The sequence below is a fragment of the Melanerpes formicivorus genome, unplaced genomic scaffold (assembly GCF_026170545.1).
Source record: "Melanerpes formicivorus ecotype bairdi unplaced genomic scaffold, bMelFor1.0.p_v2 SCAF_29, whole genome shotgun sequence".
NCBI classification, from domain to species: Eukaryota; Metazoa; Chordata; class Aves; order Piciformes; family Picidae; genus Melanerpes; species Melanerpes formicivorus.
This window is the reverse complement of record NW_027142381.1, coordinates 8,844,759-8,865,398: the sequence shown is the minus strand read 5'-3', so window position 1 is coordinate 8,865,398 and position 20,640 is coordinate 8,844,759. Positions and strand designations below refer to the sequence as shown.

Here is a 20,640-nt window from a genome sequence, read left to right as displayed (position 1 = left end):
TCTCCTCAGCTCACTACTTAGTGCCATCAATAAAGGAGTGCAGAGAAGCCCATCCCCAGCACAATTTATCAGTGTGTGAGCTTTCACTTTTGTCTGGCTGCTTGCATTAAACAGGAATTCATGGCCTGGCTATGAAGAGGATGCTGCTTTCAGTAATCTACCCAGAAAACACTTTTCAATAGATATGCCCTGCAAAGAGGTAAGCAGAGAGAGGCTCCAAGGCACTCAGTGACACACCACACCTCCAGTACGCCCTGGGAAGCGTTTCTGAAGGTAAGAAAGCATTTAACTACTTTGAAGAGCCATAGTTTTTAGTGCTCAGGAGTGAGATGATTTCACAGGTAACTAAATATTTGCCAGAGAGAAGAATATGGCTCTGGCAAAGGCCTTTATCAGCACTGGGGCAGCCTGGGAGCCCCTCAGTCAAATTCAGAAGGATTTGCCTTCCCATTCCTGCTGCAAGCTCATCTCAAAATGCTCCAGTACACTTCTGCAGAAGGAAGCAATGGGAGTAACTTCTTGAACTTGCAGCACCAACCCTCACTCCCAGCACCAACCCTCACTTGCAAAAGTCATCTCCAAGAAGGATGCAGAAAGCTGGGAATTGCTTCCTTGAGAGTTAACTGGAAACAAAGGGTGCACACCCAAAGCAGAACCTTTTTACAGCCCTAGCAGAGAAACCTCATCTTCCAACCTCCCCTTTCACAGGAGATTAAGACCTTTTAACAGCATGTCACACACTGCTTCAGAGCTGCACCCTGCTGATGTGTCTGGAAGACTCATTTGGCCCCTAACAGGAGAATCCAGGCTTCTGGTTCCCACCTGTCTAATCTTTTGGTGATCTGCCTGAGCTCCCTCTCTTTCCATTGTGTTTTGCCCTGACAAAAATGTGTTTGAACCATGAGACAAGTGAATTCCTACAAGAAAGCCCTGCTGTGGTGAGTACTTGGTTGTACAGTGAGTGAAGAAAAATCATCTCCTTCTCTAGACTCAATACAAATTCCTTTCTTTGGAGCTTGCTCCCAAGTTTGTTGGAGACCAGAGAATGGATTGCTGGCTACCCAAAGGCATCTGGATCAGGTCTTAGCCCAGACCATCTGGTACTTCCCAGAACTTTCCAACACCACTTGAAGCAAACCTCCTGGAAGATAACAATGGCACAGAACCTGAACAGATCTATTATGCCTTGCTTTGCAAATGGTGAAGTCCATTTACAAACATGCAGATCAGAGAACTGCTGTCATGGGCAACTCCTCCCCCCCAGTGAATAACAGCATCAGAGCTTGGCCACCACACATGATGGCTGATAATGGCTTGGGATGTTCAGTTCTTGAGATCTAATTGGGGCACTCAGAACTGCCCTCTAAAGGCACACTGGGAACACAGGTTCCCATTAAACAACCAACCAAAACCCCTGACTGTGGCTCTGCCCACAGGAGCTGCTTTGCTTGCAGCCAAGGCCTGTGTGTCCTTTCTTGCCAGACACCTACAGCAAAGTCTTTGTCACACAACTGCACCACTGCCATCCCCCTTCTCAGTCTGCATCTTCAGCAGTCCCCTTTTCTCTGCATCCACTGCTACCCTACTGCTGTTCACCTAGACTAGGAATGTTTTCCTATCCCACTGCCTCATCTGTCAGGCTTTTCTCTGCGTTCCCTTCCAGCTTCTCCCTCTGATCACCTAAGCAGGAGTGACCTTCATTCCCAGGCTCCTGTTCGAGGTTCTCTCCTCACTTGTCTCTAACACCAAGATAGAATAGAATAGAATAAACCAGGTTGGAAGAGACCTTCAAGATCATCGTGTCCAACCTATCACCCAACACCACCCAATCAACTAACCCATGTAACCAAGCACCCTGTCAAGTCTCCTCCTGAACACCTCCAGTGACGGCGACTCCACCACCTCCCCAGGCAGCACATTCCAATGGGCAATCACTCTCTCCGTGTAAAACTTCCTCCTGACCTCCAGCCTGAACTTCCCCTGGCGCAGCCTGAGACTGTGTCCTCTTGTTCTGGTGCTGGCTGCCTGGGAGAAGAGACCAACCTCTGCCTGTTTACAACCTCCCTTCAGGTAGTTGTAGAGAGCAATAAGGTCACCCCTGAGTCTCCTCCTCTCCAGGCTAAGCAGCCCCAGCTGTAGAATGTTGCCTCCCCAATAATCCTAACTTCCACCCTTTCTTTGTAAAACTTCTCATATGATGACCCCTCAGAGCTCTCCTTCCAGCCTAAGGAGGACTCCTCTGCTAACACCCACTGAGCCGCTTCTGTTTTCACCTCAAACACTTCCTTAAAGTTTGTTCCTTGTCCTGATGCCTGAAGGATTTCAGGAGCCAGTTGTGACAACTAAATAGCCTAAATGTTGCCCTTTTGCTGGAATAATCACCTGAAACAGATGATGTTAAGACAGAAAACACTTGGTAAGGTTGGAGGAAGCTAAATCTTGTCATACCAAGACAGACAGAGGTAAGCTTCCTGCAGGAGGTGATGTAAATCAAGGGCCTAGGAGAGCAGAGTCAATGTCAGCTAAAAGCCAGTCCTGAGCCCACTGAAGCTTTCTGGCTCTGGTACAAGAACTGAACATGGAAAGTTGCCTTCCTACATGATTTTCACCCACTATCTGCATTTTCTGTTCTGAAGAGCAGACAGGACCTCTGATACGGAGCAGTCCTGCAGAAAACACCTATTACTGAGCATCATTAATTACCCTTCTGTAACTATACCTGCAGTCAGTTATCCCACTGGGACATTCCTGATGCCCTTTCAGCAGCACATTGTCCTTTGCTGTTAACGTGTAGCCAATATCACAGCCAAGGAGCAAAGCAATTAACTCCTCCATAGGCTGAAATTTAAACCAGCAATTACTTCTCCAATTCACTCAGCAGAGAGAGCATCAGGCACCTTTGCTCAGGAAGCTTTCCAAATCTACTCCAAACACACCCAGCTGAGCGTTGAGAACACAACAGAGCATCACCAGTTGCTGCATTGCATTGTTTAGTGATAAACACTGCTTCAGGTCTGACTTGAATTTCTGCTTTGGAAACAGAAGTCTTCAGAAGAGAAGGTAGCTTAGGTCAGGCTCGAGGTGCCTTCACCCTCCCAGGAGTGCCCAAAGGAGCAGTGCTGTACAGGTGAGTGACACTCCTGACATGTTTACTAGCTGGTGTAAGTTAGTTAAAGCCAGTAATCTCCAACTTGCTGTGCTGTTTTTACCATCTGACAGCTCAGTGTCTCCTCTTGCTCTTAGACAACCAAGCTGCTCTGCACTCAGTCCCTTTTATGCATCACTCTGATAATACTTCTGGATGATGAATCCCATTTGCTCCCAACACACCGCTGCCTGTGATCGCTGCTCTACTTCCCACTGCTGCTAGCAGAGGCTCAGAAGCAGAATCAACTGACAGCCTCCTTTCTTCCTGCCCACAGCCAGCACTGGTCAGCTTGTCTGGAGTGAATCAGCTCCACAATCCCCCAGCAAGACTTCCCCCTCATCTGTTTGCCATGAAAGAGTTAATATCTGTGACCCAAATATGGAGACCCATTTTAAACTTGCTGAAAATTGCTTTTTAATCCTAGCTCTCGAGGATTTCCTTTGAAACCATCTGCCAGGCACGCTGGGCACTCTCCTCCTGGATATGTGCAGGATTACTGTAATATGGATTCTTTTGTGTAACTTAATACATTTCAGCATATTAAAACATTAGTTGAAATTCCCATTCTTTCCTGATTCCAGTGGCAGGCTAGGAAACTGTAAAAAGCCAGGCCAGTGCCGAGGAGGCAGCAAACCCAACACCCATATTTACCTTATTTACATGGCAATTCCAGGCTCTTCAGTCAGTCAAACACTGGAGAGGATTTAAGCAAAGAGTTATGAGTCATTTAACTAATAGAATTTATGCACAGCCTGGCTAAGAAGGGATTTAGGCATGTGCTTTCCCCAACTAGAGCACAGTTTGAAGACGGGGAGGCAGAGTTAACATCATGATAATTGGAGCTCAGAGAAGATTTCCAAATGTTATTTCAAATCTATTGTTCAGCTTTTATCTATTTTCCTGCTCTGGACCTTTCTGGAGTTGTGTTTTTGAAGTACAAACAGTGAGAAGCAATAAAATCACATTGAGAAATGAACTGGAGCTTCAAGTGGCCACAGGCAACCCTATCCCTCTGAGCAATCACCCCAAACGTGCCACAAAAGACAAGGCATTGCTGCCTATCAGAACAATCCCAGCCAGAGTGACTGAAAGAGCAAACAGTCAGCATGGCAAATGAACAATCAATTCATTGGCTCGACCCAGAATGCAAAACATAAACCAGAGAAGTCAAAAGCCCAAGACAATTCCTGAGCACCCTCAATGGGGAATGCTTTTTTTAATGGGGATTTGCCTGCAGACATTCTGAGAACAGAGAGTAAGGACAATTATTTGCCCAGTTTTAATCATGTAAGGTGACATCAACCTTCCAGAAGGCAGACAGGCCAGAGCCTGTGAACTCCTTTGTCTCATATAAACACTCTTCAGAGCAACAGAGCTGTGCCTGGGCTTCCTGCTAGCAGCCCTCAGAGTGCTCATTCATACTATTTCATTTCACAGCCAGGCACCTAATAGCTAATAAAAGTGAAGGGCAATACAAAATCCACCCCTCCTCACCAAACCAAACCACAACAAACCCAAAACATTCCCCTCCTGACCAAAGACAGAAACCCCTTCCTTTTGGGGCCTTTTCCCTGGGATGAGGCAGTGTCAGAGGTGATTAGCATCCAGGAGAGGTCTACAGATGCAGATGTGGAAAAAGGAAAACCAACAAACCCAAGCAAGTAATTTTGTTTCAGCAGTAACAGATGTGGGAGCCTCAGCCTGCAAGCATTTTGCTTTCAATGCAAAACTGCTCCTAAAGTGAGTGAGGGGCTGAGGGCAGAGGCAGTGCCCAATTACCCACTTACTTCAGTGCTGCCATTTTGATGAGCTTCCTGGATGAGTCTGTGCTTATAATTTCCCTCCTCTAATAATCACATCAAATTAATTTTGCCTTAAAACATCAGCAAACATAAATTCATCTGTCTCAAAAAGGATAATCCTAGAAGAGCTGGTAGCAGGGTGTTGAAAATGCCACCTCAGACTGTCCTTGACTTCTGTGCAAACCCAGAGCAATACACAAGATTCATGGCACCACTTGGGATTAGATCTGAGTGCCTGAAACCAGCTCCATGTCCCAGTACACCTGCTGGTATGGCAAAGGCTGTGACAGAGCTCTGGCATTGGCAGATCTGTCAGTGCTGATGATAAACCCCAACAACAAACCCCCACCAACCAAATACAAAATGAATAGATTAAAAGCACCTTTCCCTGGCTGAAGAAAGGATTAACTGATCCTGGTCTGCACTCCAGCTGGGAGTAACCTGCTTTCCTGCTAGACTGCGCTTGCCACTCACATTATCAGCGCAGCACCACAGCTTCCTTCCACTTCCTCAAGCTTGGGCAGTGCTATGGAGGGGCTGGTGACAGCAGGGATGGAAGCACTGCCACTGCTGTGGCTACAGAGTGTAAAAATGCAACTGACTCAAGCTTAGCAGTCACCAAGTCTGCCCCTTCACATACAGCACAAAACCCCCCAGTAGTAACACACAGACACCTGGGCAGTGAGTACACCAGCAGGCATGGGCAGCTGAAGCATGGTGTGAAGGCTGAGCCAGCCCTGCACTGCCAAGGAACCTAAGGAAGGCCCTAAGGGCAAGGAACCAACCCAAGCAACCCAAGTAAAGTCCAGCTACTCATCAGAAGCAATTTGAAGAAGATCAGATGACAGATGGGAAGACTTTCAGGCTCCTCCAGGCTCTGCTGAGCAGCGCAGCACCACACTGCACACTGGGAGGAGAAAGCTTTCTCCATCACACCTTGGTGCACAAGGCTGCAGCAGTGGCTCCTGAGTCACCACTGCCACCTCAGGTATGGTTTCTTTGGACTGCACCCCCTTCTCTTTCCTGCCCCACTGCTAAGTCACCCCAGAGGCTCAATTACACAATACTGACATCCTGCTTTCTTTACAGCGAGTTACATGGAGCAGCATCAAGGCCACAGGGCACAGGGCAAGTCACCAAGGGGCTCTGGGCTGCCTGGAACCCAGCTGCACTTGGGAGTGGCAGCAGCCTGGCAGCAGGCACACAGCCCCCCGCCAGGCACAGCAGATTCATGCAACAGCTACAAACGGCAGTTGAGAGGCTCCTACCTCCTGGATGACATTCTCCATCATAAGTGGCTTTGGAATAAATTTGCTTAGCTGTGTGTAACACGGCCCCTCATTAGTGCTCTGTGAAATCCACAGGCAATTAACATCCCAAAAGGAGCTGTCTGAGGCTGCCCTGCATTGCCTCATGCACAGGTGGAAATCTGCAGGCTTTCAAGAGCTGCCATCTCCAAGATGGGTTTCAAAGCAAACAAAAATCATCACCAAACAAAAATCATCACCAAAAAAAAAGGTAAAGGCAAACCCCCACCCCCACCCCCCCCTCCCCCCAAGTGTTTACAAAAGAGCTTTCTTACAACTGCCTGGTCCACCAAGAGCAGGGAAATTAGTGATGTGTAACTAATTGATACAAGTCTCCTGAGGGGAGCATTGCTGCTGGTTATCTTGATACGAGAATTTAGTCCAGGAGGGTAAATTGGACAGACAGCTGAAAAGCTTTAGTTCTCCTAGCAGGGAAGGAATTGATCTGGTGGAGAAAGCCCTTAAGGGGATATCAGCCACGGCAGAAAACAGGATCAGGAGAAAAAACTAGCAGAAAACTTTGTGCTTCCCTCAGTCATGTGAATTTCCAGCAGTTGTTTCCACCTTTAGGCAGAAAGGTGAAGCCCTGTAGGGGTCAATCTTGTAATGCTTCTAGTTAAACTTCTGCTACTGATTGAATCCTGCAGCTGCTTGCTAGCAAAGGCCTGCTTCAGTTTGTCATTTCATTTTTGCATCAGGTACTTCTCAACTCTCCTTCTGCTGAGTCCAAGCAAAATCAAACAACTCAGCTGTTCACAGGCCTGCAGGAGAGCCTCTCCATGGATCTGGCAAAATGTTGTCTCAAGACTTCTATGAATTAATTTCACTGCCCACTTCAGATCCATAAGGCAGCCAGGCTCTCCACTCAGGACCATCACCTTTGCTAACCAAACCCACAGCAGCACCCACACATGCATGCAATGAGGCTGCACTGTTTGCTCCCCAGTGCATGTAGTGCAAGATTCATTCCCTTCAAAACCACCTGATTTCAGGCAAAAGACTCTGTGAAGCAACAGCCAGAGGCACCTCACAGGGACTGTTGCTTCAGCTGCATGATTTGTGTAAAACAAGTTCGTTCCTTGGACTTCAGAAAGAGAGCACTGTGGTACTGGAGCAGCTCTGCCATGAGCACAGGCTGAGGGAGCTGGGGTTGCTCAGCCTGGAGAAGAGAAGGCTCTGGAGGGACCTCATAGCTGCCTTCCAGTACCAAAGGAATCCTACAGGAAGGCTGCAGGATGAGGGTATCTAGAGACAGGACAAGGGGGAAGGGTTTGAAGCTGAGGCAGAGCAGGGTTAGACTGGAGCTGAGGAAGAAGTTCTTCAGTATGAGGGTGGTGAGACTCTGGAACAGGCTGCCCAGGGAGCTTTGGCTGCCTTCTCCCTGGGGCTGTTGCAGACCAGGCTGGATGAGGCCTTGAGCAGCTGAGTAGTTGAGAGGTGTCCCTGCTGACAGTGGAGAGGTTGGAGCAGAGATCTCTGAGGTCCCTTCCAACCTGAGCCATCCTAGGATTCTATGAATACAGTGAGAGAAGAGACAAGTGATGCCAGGGCAGCTCATGCTCTACCTGCTGCACTGCTGTGCTGCTAAGACTGAATGCTGACAGGGGCTCTCCTGAGGCTATCAGGGAACCAAACACCCGAAGCCAGCTGATCACCCGTGTGGAAAACTATCAGAGGGAGCTCTTACACCAGCAAAGCTCTCCATGTACAACATGATGATTGTTGTCTAACCAGAGAAACAGACCTTCCAGCCACCTGAACCAGCAATTCCCAGGTCACAAGTAAATGAAGATGACTTCCTAACCCTTCACCTTTCTTAGCTAGGAGGATTAAATTAAGACAGCAACTGAAGCGCAGGGCATGTCGGCTGGATGCTGAAGGGAGCAAATGTGTTTATCAACATGAAACTGAGAGGTGCCAATTCTGTGATTCCTGTCAGAGATTTGTCCTGACTGACAAACCTCCTTATCCTTACCCCTGTGCCTAGCAGCAGCCCCAAGAATGCACCCAAACTGCAAGAGCCTGCCCGAGGCCGGAGCAACGGAGGTTTTATTGGCACACAGTGAGAGGTTTCCCTGAGGGTTGTGCCTGTACAAGGCATTTTACACAATGCTAGCTGAGAATCTCTATCTATAGAGGTCATGGTTGTTCAGATCCTTAGCAAGTGTAATTTAGAGCAAGTCTCCTCAACTTGTGGCTGGGTATTATTTTTAGCTCTTTTCCTACTCCACAAGCACAGTGGATCACACAGAAGAACAAGGTCACTAAACATGTGATGTGTTTAAACACAGAGCAAATGGTGATGCAGCTCTTGGGAAAAGATATCCTCCCTCCCCTCCACTGACACTGCAGCAACCTGTGTGGATTTGGAGGAAAAGCAAGCAACCTGCCTCTCCCCCCACTCCAAAAAGCATTATCTAGGGATCCTGCTTGCACAATGCCAAGTGGCTTGTGGAGGTGTTTTCAATTCTCCTCCTTCTAGGGAAGACAACATGCTGCGGCGCTATTTTAAGAACAACTCATTCACAGAGGTCTCCAATTCAGTCTTCAGAGACAGAGATGATTTTCTTGCTGCTTCAACATCTTTACTGGCATGACATTTGCTTCAGAGGGAGTTCATTTGCTGTTCCAACATCAAAATGGAGCAAGAGCAGCTGCCAGAAGAAGGATAAAAGGAGCCACTGGTGACAAAGAGCAGCGAGGGTCATTTGTGGTGCAAAGAAATGTAGAACAGAGAGAACTGCAGAACTGTCACTTTCTCCAAAAAGCCACAGGGTATAAAGACCTCCTTGCTACCTCCTGCAACTGGTGTTTAGCAGCCAGAAGGAAAATGAGACAGAAAGAACTAAACAATCAGGCTGAAGTCTTCAAACAGCAAATTATATGAACCAGCTCTAAGCACCTGAGTGCTCCCAGCTACAGCTGAGCTCGTGCTTAAGGTCTGCAAAGAATTCAAACACTCCTTCAGGAGGTTCAGAAGGAAACACTTTAGGCTGGGAAGCAATGCAGGGTGTGGAGTCAGAGTCTCTGGGATGAATTCAGTCCCCAGTGCTGTGCCCTTCACACTGGCAGCTGGAGTCTGCCGAACAGACTTGGGGCGATGCTGTCAACTGCAACGGGGCCACCACAAAAATGCCACTGGGAGAGCCCAAACAGGGCTGACAGGCCACTGAAGCAACATAAGTGCCTGTAGAGTCTGATCTCCTGCATCAGAGAGATGCAGTATCTCAGATGACACTGTCTGTCACTTACACCAGCTGTCCCCTACCCCATGTCTTGGCTGTATCTGTGCAGCTCCCCTCACTGAAGCACCACCCCATCACTTTAACCACTCTTTAAAGCAGCCAAGTTCCCCACACTGCTGCTTTCAAGACAAAGCTGAGGCTCATCTTGGTCACCATGCCTTCTGATAGGTCACACTCTTTGTTTGGCTACTTAATTTCTCCTCTCTCCCCTTATCTTCTTCTTAGTACACTGCCCAGAGCAGGACAGGGATTTGTCCCTCATTCAGCAAGGCCAGCAGAGCCCTGCCCTGCTCTTCCAAGAGGGCATGCTGCCATCCTTACAAACCTCTACACACCAAAGCAAAATATTCTTTCCCCTGCTCCTTCACTGCCTTTTATTAACAGATCAATTAATTCTTTTCCAGCTTTGTAGAGGGAAGGTTTGTAAGGCTGAAAACTCTGGGAAAGGATTCTTTGCACAGGACTCAAGAGGCACCAGCAGGAGCTTTCTAACCTGTGTCTGTTAGTGTTTGTTCTGCTGCACGTTAGAATCACAGCTGATTTAGAGCATGGTATTTGTCTGACTAACCCCCACCCCCCCTCGAGTTCCCAGGCACTAGCAGCCTGTTTATGACACCTTAAGGGCTTCAGTGTTAGGACTTATGAATAAAATATTGCCAGAGCACTGAGGACTGTGTCTGTGCAGCGGCATGCCAAGGGATGTGCAGCCTTCTCTAACACCCACATGACAACTCATCAATAGAGCAGCTCTGAGTATCCCTTCTGTGGGTCAGAAACAAACCTGGGCAAGCATTTTCCTATGCTTTGTTCCACTTAATGCCACTTGTCACAGAGCCACAGAATGTTAGGGGCCGGAAAGGACCTCGAAAGATCATCTAGTCCAACCCCCTTGCCAGAGCAGGATCACCTTTTCCTGCATGAAAGGGTCACAAAAACCTCTCCATGCTTAAGTGCTGAAGGACATTCACAATACCCAGCTATGAAATCCAGAGTCCTGTTTTCACAGCTCGTTCCTGTGGCACAAGAAAAACCTCACAAAGCCCATGCCTGGAACTGGACTGGAACACTTCATGCTGTGCAATAGCTTACAAACCTGGGGAGACTTTTAAGGTTAAAACAGTGCTGAGGTGCAAAGAAATAGAACAGGCTGATTACAAACTGCCTTTCATCCCTTGCCCTTATGCAGAGGGCTGTCAAAAGGGCTGTACCCTCACAAATCAAGTGGCAAACACGAGGGGAAAACAAATCTCCAGAGAAACTCAGAAGAGACAGTGCTTGATAAAGACTTTGGAAAAGGCACAAGTCTCTGCCCCTTCCCTTTTCCATGGAGGGGTTTTTTCCCCTTATCTATGTAGTTTTAAGCCTCCATTTAGCAAGGAGCTAAATGCATTAGCATTTAGCTATGCTGGCATTCAGTGTTTGCCACTCCAACAGCAGACTCGCTGCTGCTTTACAGCACTCTCACTGTGAACAAAATAGTAAGAGACAGATGCATGCCCCCATGAATAACTGTCTCCACCAGTAAGAGATTGGAATTGATCTGTCATGTTTCATCAGCTGCAGTCACCAATTGCATATCTCCATGCATCACTGGGGATGACAAATTAGTTGCAATCAAACTGGGCTTTGGCAGGATCTAGAGCACTGCCTCTACCTGCCCAGTTCAAATTACTGTGGTTAGATTTTGCCAACTCACTCATCAAGCAGCTCAAGCTCATTGAGCTACTCACAAAAACACTCTTGCTCAACACCCTACGAGCCAGCTCTGTAATGAGCTCCCCCTCTGCAGCCCTGCTTCTGACACACAGGCATTAAATAACGAGGAAGCACTGCCTGACAATGGCACACGATTCACTCCTGCTGCAGCCCTGTCAGAGCAGGGTGAGTCTACAACTACCAGGTAGCACTTCCAAGTAACAGACCTGCACTGAGGAAACAGAGGCTCTACCACAAGTTGAGCAAGCTTGTCTGCAAGCTCCATCTTTCCTTAATGTTCTTTTAAACCTCTTTTCCTCAAGTGTACCTCCATGTGAATCAACTGCATCTTGCCCCCCTGAAATTTCATAGCATGAAGTGCCTAAGAAAACAGCTGAACTGACAGTCTGAAGCCTCACAGCATGACAGAGGCCAGAGACACCAATTAGAAGTGTTCATAAACCCAGTGGAGAAGGAAGACACACTTGTTAGGGCGGGTCGTTCAGCACGGGCACAACTCCATATGGAGGGGCAAGATAAGCGTCTCCCTTCAGCTGCCACCCCACCAGTCTCACACCCCACTGAAAGGAGCTGGTTCAGCTGCAAAGGGCAAAGAGGAGATGGATAATATGGCTGCAGCATTTGGTTAAACTAAAGTGGGTCCTGGATTTTGCTTACACTTCACAGACAGAGAAATTTGAAAGCATGGTTTGTGGTGGTCCAGCCAAGAGGTGTCAGGAACACTGCTGGCCATGCCAGGACTGCAACCCAGTTCCCTTCTGCTCTCACTGCTGAGAATTCATCTACATGACAGCATCTAATGACACTTACAGGGTTTCTAAGATATTCATACCCAGCCAAAAATGAAGTCACCATGGATCTGACTCCCTAGAGCTACCCTGGGTAAAGGTACCTGGGGATGAACTCTGTATGCTGGATCCGGTTCTGGTTCAGGCAATCAGCACTGCTCCACTCCAGTGGACACTACACACATTTGGGGCAATGACAAGCAGCAGTCAGGCTGAAGGCAGGCTGAGCAGGGGGAGCTGGTTACCTCAACCTTAGAGACAGACTAAAGGCAGCCTCCTTCTGAAGCCTTGTTGGTGCTGGAGGAGAATCAGAAAGAAAAAAGGTATCACTAAATGAGACAAAACTTTTCCCAAGGTCTACCTGTGGTTATTACTTTTTAAGAAAAGAATTCTGGTTTCCATCAGGATGCAGCAGCACTCGTGGGGCATCCTGTGACACCTGCCATGGAGAGCTGCACAAATGCAGCATCCACAAGGATGCCAAAGATGCTGAGCGCAACCCGCACCGCGCTGAGCCTTCCTTAAAGTGGTAGGGATAAAGAACCAGCATGGGCTTCAGCTGGAGCTTCCCTCAGGTTAATTGGCAACTGGTTTGCCCTTGAGGAAGAGCAAACAGCAGCTTTGAGCAGTAATGAGAAGTGGATCCAATTCCCATCTTTTCCTGAGCACAAGCCTTGACAGAAGAGGTTCTCGGGGACAGGAGCTGCTCCGGGGGGATGTTTACCCAAAGCTTTAACATATTCTACCAGAGACCACTGCAAAAGGAGGAGGTAAACCCACACTGCTCAATATTAAACACTGCTGTTCAGAAGCTTCAGGAACATCCAGGTGATGTGCAGGCACACTTGAAGCAGACTCAGCAATGCAGCAGATACTTCCTTGCCCTTTAATGGTAAGGCAGGAGCCTACTGAGATTGAGCTCTTAAATTAGTCACCAAAGGAGCACAGCTCTGCACACTTCCCAAGGAGCAGTCACTATAAGACTCTCTGGTTTTGCTAGAAAGGTTGAGTTTTCTTTTCCCTTATCACTCACTGAACATTTGGACTCAATGATCTCCAGAGGTCCTTTCCAACCCCTCCCTAGCACTGGATGATTTCATTTATGACCATAAACCCAGCTACAGCCCTGTGGCAAGACCAAGGTAAAGGATTTCTTCCTTCCATATTCTGCCCAACATGCAGTTGAAGATGACTGACTGTCAGCAAATACAGGGGTAAAAATTCAGCTCTTCTGAAACAAATAACTAATAATCAATTGCCTAGAGAGCTAGGATCCAATTAACTCAGTAGTGTGCATGACTGAAAGCAGGAATCAGGATGACACTCTATATTTGGACTGGAATAGTGCCACCAAGACACTCATCTGCAGACACATTCAGAACCCAAGCTTCCATACAATGGTTATTAGGTAATTGCTTTGTTTTACTACTAGGAAAGGTTTTTGCAATAGCAGAGAAAGAAAAAAAGGGGAAAAAAAGTGTGGGAGAGTTTCAAATCCTTTGCAGCCCTCACAGCACTTCCCCACGCTCAGGCCCACTCAGCCTGCTTTGTATCCACTTCCTTCCATTGTCCCCCACACCACATCATGCCTCTCCAGAGCTTGAGGGGAAGCAGAGGCCACAAGAATCCTTGCTGCATGCCACATTCATGTTCACATTAGCACTTGGCTACCAATTGCAATGAAAGCTTCAAGCAGGCAGCCAGAAATACAAGTTCTAAACAAGCATTGCCTCTTCTTCCTACACACAACTCTGTGACAAGGCTGCAAACCAGAGCTGCTCTTGCTTACCTTTGGTTTTCTTTACTTGACATGACAGCAAAACTCCACTGTGATTCCAGCCTGGAATATTTGCTAACAGCTCAACACACAACAGAAACAGTTTTAACCAAGGAACTTCACTCCTGCAGGGCTTTTCCTGTTGAAGTTCTTAAAGAGCAGACAAAAAGCATCCAAATCTCATTCTTAAAAAGGTTTTTGCACTCAAGTTTTAGGAGCTGCAAGAGACTTTCAGAGTTACAGCCTCCTTTCCCCCATGCTGCATGGAAGTGCAGTGATGTTGCTCAGTGCTTAGAGACACAGACAAGGCAAATGACAGCACAGGATACCATCAAGGATTTGTTGGTAGGACCGCAGCACTGCAGCTGCACTGTCACAGTTCTGCTGGCCTTTTCTCCTCCATTCAAACAGGACCCAGGAGGAAAGGCTGCCAGCTCACAGAATCACATGAGATTAGGGGTTGGAAGGGACCTCCAAAGAGCATCCAGTCCAACTCCCCTGCCAGAGCAGGAGCACCCAGGAACACATCCAGGTGGCTTTTGAATGTCTCCAGAGAAGGAGACTCCACAACCTCTCTGGGCAGCCTGCTCCAGGGCTTTCTCACCCTCACAAAGTTTCCCCTTCTGTTCCCCTGGCACCTCCTCTGCTCCAGCTTGCCCCCAGTGCCCCATGTGCTGTCCTTGGACATCTCTGAGCAGAGCCTGGCTCCAGCCCTGCACATCTTTATCCCCAGCAATGAGGGCAGCCCTCAGGCTCCTCTGCTCCAAGCCCCAGCTCCTTCAGCCTGGCCTCACAGGGAGATGTTCCACTGCCTGCAGCAGCTCTGTGCTGGACTCTCTCAAGCAGTTCCCTGAGGTCTTTCTTGAACTGAGTGCCCCAGTACTGGACACAATATTCCAGCTGTGGCCTCACCAGGGCAGAGCAGAGGGGCAGGAGAACCTCTCTCAGCCTACTCAGCACAGCCCTTCTAATCCCCCCCAGGATGCCACTGGCTTTCTTGGCCACAAGGGCACATTCCTGGCTCCTTCTACCTACCCCAAGGTCCCTCTTTCCTACACTGCCCTCCCACAGCTCAGTCTCCAACCTGGTCCATGGGGTCATTCTTTCCCAGATGCAGGACTCTACCCTTGTGTCCTTGCTCACTCTTAGTGGGCATGAAGAACCCCCCAGTCAGTCACTCATTTCCTTTGGAACTGCTCGCCCAATTTAATCACACGAAGGAACCTCTTCATCACAATCACAGCTAATTTAACTCTACTACCATCATGGGCAGGGCTCTGAGAACCAGGAGGTTTGCTGGAGCAAAACTATTAATCAGCCATGATTAATAGCCAGACAAGCAAATGGAAAGTGTTAAAGCTGTCAGATTTTTATTCATCTCTGCGTTTTAGGCAACACTTTTGCTTTGAAGAGCCACACTGCAGTCCCCAGGCCTGCAGACCAAGGGCACAAGTGAACCAAAAGAGCAACCAACCAACCATACTTTGCCCCTAGGTTAGAAGCTCCTCACGTCTGAAGCACAACCTGCAAGGGTGTCCATGCACATGGTGCAGAAAGCATCAGGCAAAGAGCCTGCGAGGGGCACTGGCCGTAGCCCTGCCGGCAAGCTCCACCACCTCAGGACATTCCTTATTGCCCCTCCCGCTGGCAAGGAAGAAGGAAGCTCATCTTGCAGCGTGACATGCAGCTTCCCACCTGCTTCCGGAGCCTGCCGCAAGGCTCAGGCCCTCCATGGCAGCGCTCTGAACTTTCCCCAACCTCAAGACACTTCAGGACCTTAAGGCAAAGCCGTCAAGCTTTACCTGCCGGTCTTCAAAGTACACATTTCGAGGCCGGCCGCTGCCTTTACAGCGCGTTCTCCCTTCCGTTAGCCGAGCTCGGCAAGCTCTGAAAGGCCAGCTTTAGTAATCACCTTCCTCTGGAGAGCGGGGCTGAGGCACAAACATCTACCCCGGGACACCGAGATCCCCCGCTCGGCCCCGGGCGGGGAGCAGAGCGGGCTCACCCCGCAGCCAGCACAGCCCCAGCAGGGTCCCGGGAGCGCCAGGCCAGCACAGGGACCTGCTCCGCTCTGCTTGACCGCGGCCTCGGACCGGCTCCCGCTCCGCGGGCATCCACCGCCACCCCCGAGCGCCCACGGTGACCTCCGCGCCCCGCCGCGTCCTCACCTCACCCCGCCCCGGGAGCACCATTGGCCCCTCCCGCCGCTCATCAGCCGGCTCCCCGCCTCCCATTGGCCAGTTGCCCACCTGCAGACGGGCGCACCAGCCGCTTCCTGGTCCGTCACATGGCACCTCGCGCTGCCATTGGAGGAGCCAGGGCTCCTTCACCGCCCATTGCCGTTGCTCACTCGTGCGGAGAGCCATCCATCAGGCCGCCGCCTCGCCTCCGAGTACCATTGGCCCAGTAACCCCTTTTCGGGCTTTCATTTCTCCTCATTGGCTAATTGGGTCGGACAGGGCGCTGTGATTGGGCAAAAAGCAGGTCTTGGAGGCGGGACTGGACTCAGACGAAGAGTCAATTGGCCAGTAGGCTGGAGCGGTGCCATATGATTGGCAGGAAAGGTGAGGAAGGCGGGGCCGCCCGAGGTGAGGGTTGTGTGAGGTGAGGGAATCTCGCGGGGTCTCGCTAGCTCTGGGCGCGGAGGCGCGCGGTGATTGGGCGGCGGGGGTCAAGGGGGCGGGACTGAGTCAGGGAGTCTCCGCAGCGGCCGAGTCCTATGGGCCGGCCGAGCTGGGTCCCGCTCACTGATTGGGTGGGGGCGGCTCTCGCGGAGCCTGGTGGGCCGGGTCCGATTGGCTGCGGGCGGGTTGTCGGGCGCGCGCCCCGCATGGGGGCGGGGGGGGGCCGGCGGGGGGAGGGCAGGCCGGGTGCGCGTGCCCGCTGTGCGCTCCGCGCTGGGGCTCCGTGAGGAGGTGAGTGGCGGCGGCGGCGGCGGCGGGTCGGGCGGCCGAGGCGGCGGCGGCGGCCGGGGGGCGGAGCGGCGCTGCGCGGCGGGGGCCTGAGAATCCGCCGCCCCCCCCCCCCCCCCCCCACCTCTGCCTGCCGCACGCACGCAGCGGAGACCCCCTCCCCCCACCCGGCCCCGGTCCCTCCCCGCCCCGCCGAAGGGGGGGCTGCAGCCGCCGGCGCCCCCCGCAGAGGCGCTGCCCGCCCCGCCGCCGGCGCTGGGTCAGGCTGTCAGGGCGCCGCCGCCGCCGTCCCTCGCTGCCCCCGTCGCCTCCTCCCTTCGCCCCTCTTTATCCCCCGGCCCCGCGTTCTCCCCTGTCATCCATTTGTCACTTTCCCCGCTCCCATTTTTCTCCCCTCGCCCCGTTCCCCTCTCGCTCCGCCGTCGTTTGCTTTGCTGCCCCGTCCCTTTCTCTTCCTCCATCTATTTTTATCTTCTATTCATCCCCTCTCGCCCTCCCGCTCCGTCCCCTCGCCCTCCTCCCCTGGCTCCTGCCGTCCCCCCTCACTTTCTCTGGGTGCTTGTGTGTGTTTCAGGCCTTCGAGGAAAAGTTGCAAACTCCCAAGTTGTTTTTGCTATATTTGAGGGAGCAGGTGTCTGCGAGGAGGGAGCGATGTAGGAGGTGCCTGGGCGCTCAGGGAGGTTTTGAGGAGATAAATGGAGAGGATGTGGGAATGGAAGGGGTAGAGTTGTCAGTCCTCTCAGGGTATTCCAGGGGAGAGACTCCAAATCCTCCTTCTGGAGGGAAGGGGGATTGATCACTCGATTCCTTTTTTGCAACAACAACAACAACAACCACCACCAAAACAAAACAAAACAACCGCCACCACCAACAAAAGTGAAGGAAAGAACCCAAAGCAAACCCAAGCCAGGTGCCCAAGGATGGAGTGTCAGTAGCCAACCTCAGCTGGACTCTTGGGAAGCGGGCTGCTGCGCTCTGGCTCACGCACACATGAAGAGATCCTCCAAATTGTTTGGCTTCGCGAAGAGATAAGGCCGGCCGAGCTCAATGCTTTCAAAGGTGGGCCGTGTATGATGACACCCAACTTCTTTTAAAGTGTAGCAGAGTTCATTTTTACCTATTTTTTATGGCCAAATGACAGCTTGACCCAGTTGTTACCCAATCAAAGGGCATTTTTTTGGATGTCTCTTTGTGGCACAACAGCCAACGCAAAAATGATGGCGGCTTACAATGGCGGTACGTCTGCGGCAGCAGCAGGTCACCACCACCACCATCACCACCACCTTCCTCACCTCCCTCCTCCTCACCTCCATCACCACCACCACCCTCAGCATCACTTGCATCCCGGCTCTGCAGCTGCGGTGCATCCCGTACAGCAGCATGCCTCTTCGGCGGCTGCGGCGGCGGCGGCGGCGGCTGCGGCCGCGGCCATGCTCAACCCAGGGCAGCAGCAGCCATACTTCCCATCACCGGCACCGGGCCAGGCCCCTGGACCAGCTGCAGCAGCCCCAGCTCAGGTACAAGCTGCAGCAGCTGCTGCAGTCAAAGCGCACCATCATCAGCACTCACAACATCCACAACAGCAGCTGGACATTGAGCCGGACAGACCTATTGGATATGGAGCCTTTGGTGTTGTCTGGTGAGTAGAGTGACAAAACCCAACTGAGTTTTGCCTTTGCATTTGCTTTTTCTTTCTTTGTTGTGGGTCTGTTTGGTTGGTTTTTTTTTCCCCCAGATCATAATTCATGCTTGGGTTTGTCATTCGAATCAGGACACAAGAAAGCTGCTCACTCCAGATTTATTTTTGCTATTGTTAGTTTATTTTCCCCCCCCCTCTTCCCCTGGTTCTTCTGTGTTCTTCGAAAGCGGGCTTCGCTTGTTTGTGTTGGCAGAAGGAGGTTTAGAGTGGTGAAGGAGCAACCTCTGACTAGCAGGCCCACGCCGTCCACCGCTGCGGAGACAGATGCAACACGTTTGTGTGCCCTGTACCCGGGGCATTAGAATATGTGTGCTGTGGAGCTACGCTCTTCCTTCCTAGAGCTTCAGCTTAACAAATTGAGCATTAGAATATGTGTTCTGGCCTGACTTGAGAGCCAGAATTTGAAAGCCTATGAAAATGTCTTCCTTCTTCAGTCACCTGTCAAGATCTTTGTCTAGGAGGCTGTTTGACCTGCGGGAGCACGCTGTGTGCTACCTGCAGCGCCATGGCTGAACTTTGCTCTCCTCTCATAAATGCAAATGGCATTTTTCTCTCTCTCTCTCTCCCTTGCTGTGGTGCTGCTCCAGCCCTTTCATCCCCCCCCCCAGCCCCCAGCCGCTCTTTGAGGTTCTCTCAGTGCAACATAGTCTCTTCTGATGTCTTTTGTGACCACCTCCATGCAACCTGTGTAGTTGCTGCTTCCTGAGGGTCACTGAGGTGCAGGATCTTTTTCTCCCACCGATGGGTTGTTGGCTTCCTGCCTTCCGAAGCGTTCAGCAGAAGCAGGACGGACGCCTGGGTGGTGTTTGGGGGCGCAGCCGCCCTGTGCAGTGCACTTCCTGTAGCACAAAGTTTGAAGCCTGCAACTGTGTCGTGGCCCTGCAGAACTTGCCCACAGCGTCCTGGTGACAAGGCTGAAGGAGTTTTGCTTTGGGTGGTGTTTGCACTTTGATTTCTTTTCCCTCAGCAGAAGCTCGGGGTGGCCAAGCACTGTGCAGGACAGGCCTCAGGAGAGGCAGAGACTTTATTCCTTTGTCCCAGCCCTTCGAGGTGCTGCCTTCTAACCAAAGCAGGGTTGGTAATAAAATCATGAGTGCTAAGGAAGCTGCAGGGGCTGCAGAAAGCAGCCATGGGTTAATGTTACAGTTGATCTGCTTGCCCTTAATTCAGAAGGCCGAGGGAGTGAACTGAAATGCTGAGTGCTGGGAGTCGGAGGAGAGCTGCGGTGCAGCCGGCGCCGCTCCGGTCCTGTGGTGGTACAGTGGGGAAAAAACAGAATGAAAAGTGACAAGAAATCCTTCCTTAAAAAAAAGGGAAAAAAGATCTAAAGACCATTTCCATCTACTCCTGCATTTTTAAATTATTACTTGTAAAGCCTGGAGGTTTTTTAAACTTAATTGTTAGAGGCTTGGTTAACTGGAGCTTGCTGTGTAAGGTCAGAGCGCCGGGGCGCTTCCCTCGGTGTTTTATTTACCTGCCTCTCTTTTCTGGGCCTGGATTTCCTCAGTTTGATTTGCCAGCATATCAGGTACAGAGAGAGAGAGAGATTTGCATTCATAATATTCAGTAGAATAAAAGGTCAGGCTTGCATATTTAAATATAACACTGGGAAGAATGCTGAGGGGAATAAAGCAAGCGTAGAAAGCAGAAGGGTCTGCATTTGACTGACACCAGGGAGGGTTGGTGCCAACAGTGTCCACTCATCCCCAGCCCCTGGACTGGGCAGCTGTATCCACAGTCAGCAATTGCCACTAGTGGGACTCTGCTGGCAAAGTTGTAGCTGCAGCTTTTGCTTCAAGATAACCAACAGCTTAAAGGAACATAAAGAGGGAGGACGTTAAATAAAAGCAAAGCAGAAGCTTGGAGGGCAGCTCTCCCTTGGTGAGGCTGTAGGGCTCTGCAGGCTGGGAATGGCAGTGGCTGAAATTCAGTTCCCCTTTGCTCACATGTTTTGAGTTCAGTGGTCAGCCTTAGACTCTTGGCCTTTCATATTAACTTCTGTGAGTGAACACAGGCTGCACTTAGGAGCCTGTGAGCAATAATTAAGCTGAATTTGAGATTTCATTCAGAAGGTGAAAGAATGCCTGTGTAATTTCGTTTTGGCCAATGTGAGAGTGCAGCTGAACATAAACATTGATCTGGATATTTATAGGGCAAGTTGGCTGAGACATGAAAAATGTAGGTCTTGGTACTTTTCAGTGCTGCAACAGAATTTTCAGTACTGTAAGGCCTAAGCTAATTCTGAG

At 50.5% G+C, this 20,640-nt stretch overlaps 2 protein-coding genes across 13 annotated transcripts in view; one reads left to right on the top strand and one right to left on the bottom strand.

The window, feature by feature from the left end:
* Positions 1-15,941, bottom strand: part of LYRM9 (LYR motif containing 9) — a 32,866-nt gene extending 16,925 nt beyond the window's left edge. For 7 of the 10 annotated variants that reach the window (XM_068154910.1, XM_068154913.1, XM_068154909.1 and 4 more), the window contains exons 1-2: positions 13,796-13,933; positions 12,111-12,303 (exon numbers count right to left, since the gene is read on the bottom strand). The gene's annotated coding sequence lies outside the window, so the exon portion shown is untranslated. Of the gene's footprint in view, positions 1-12,110; positions 12,304-13,795; positions 13,934-15,585 lie in introns of those variants that run through there. The other 3 variants (XM_068154916.1, XM_068154917.1, XM_068154915.1) reach the window with 2 other exon arrangements.
* Positions 15,942-16,636: 695 nt separating this feature from the next.
* Positions 16,637-20,640, top strand: part of NLK (nemo like kinase) — a 55,465-nt gene continuing 51,461 nt past the window's right edge. The window contains exons 1-3 of one of the 3 annotated variants that reach the window (XM_068154907.1): positions 16,637-16,698; positions 17,270-17,754; positions 17,899-18,334. In XM_068154907.1, coding sequence (XP_068011008.1) covers positions 17,910-18,334 — 425 coding nt within the window. In that variant the 5' untranslated portion in view covers positions 16,637-16,698; positions 17,270-17,754; positions 17,899-17,909. Of the gene's footprint in view, positions 16,699-16,879; positions 18,335-20,640 lie in introns of those variants that run through there. The other 2 variants (XM_068154905.1, XM_068154906.1) reach the window with 2 other exon arrangements.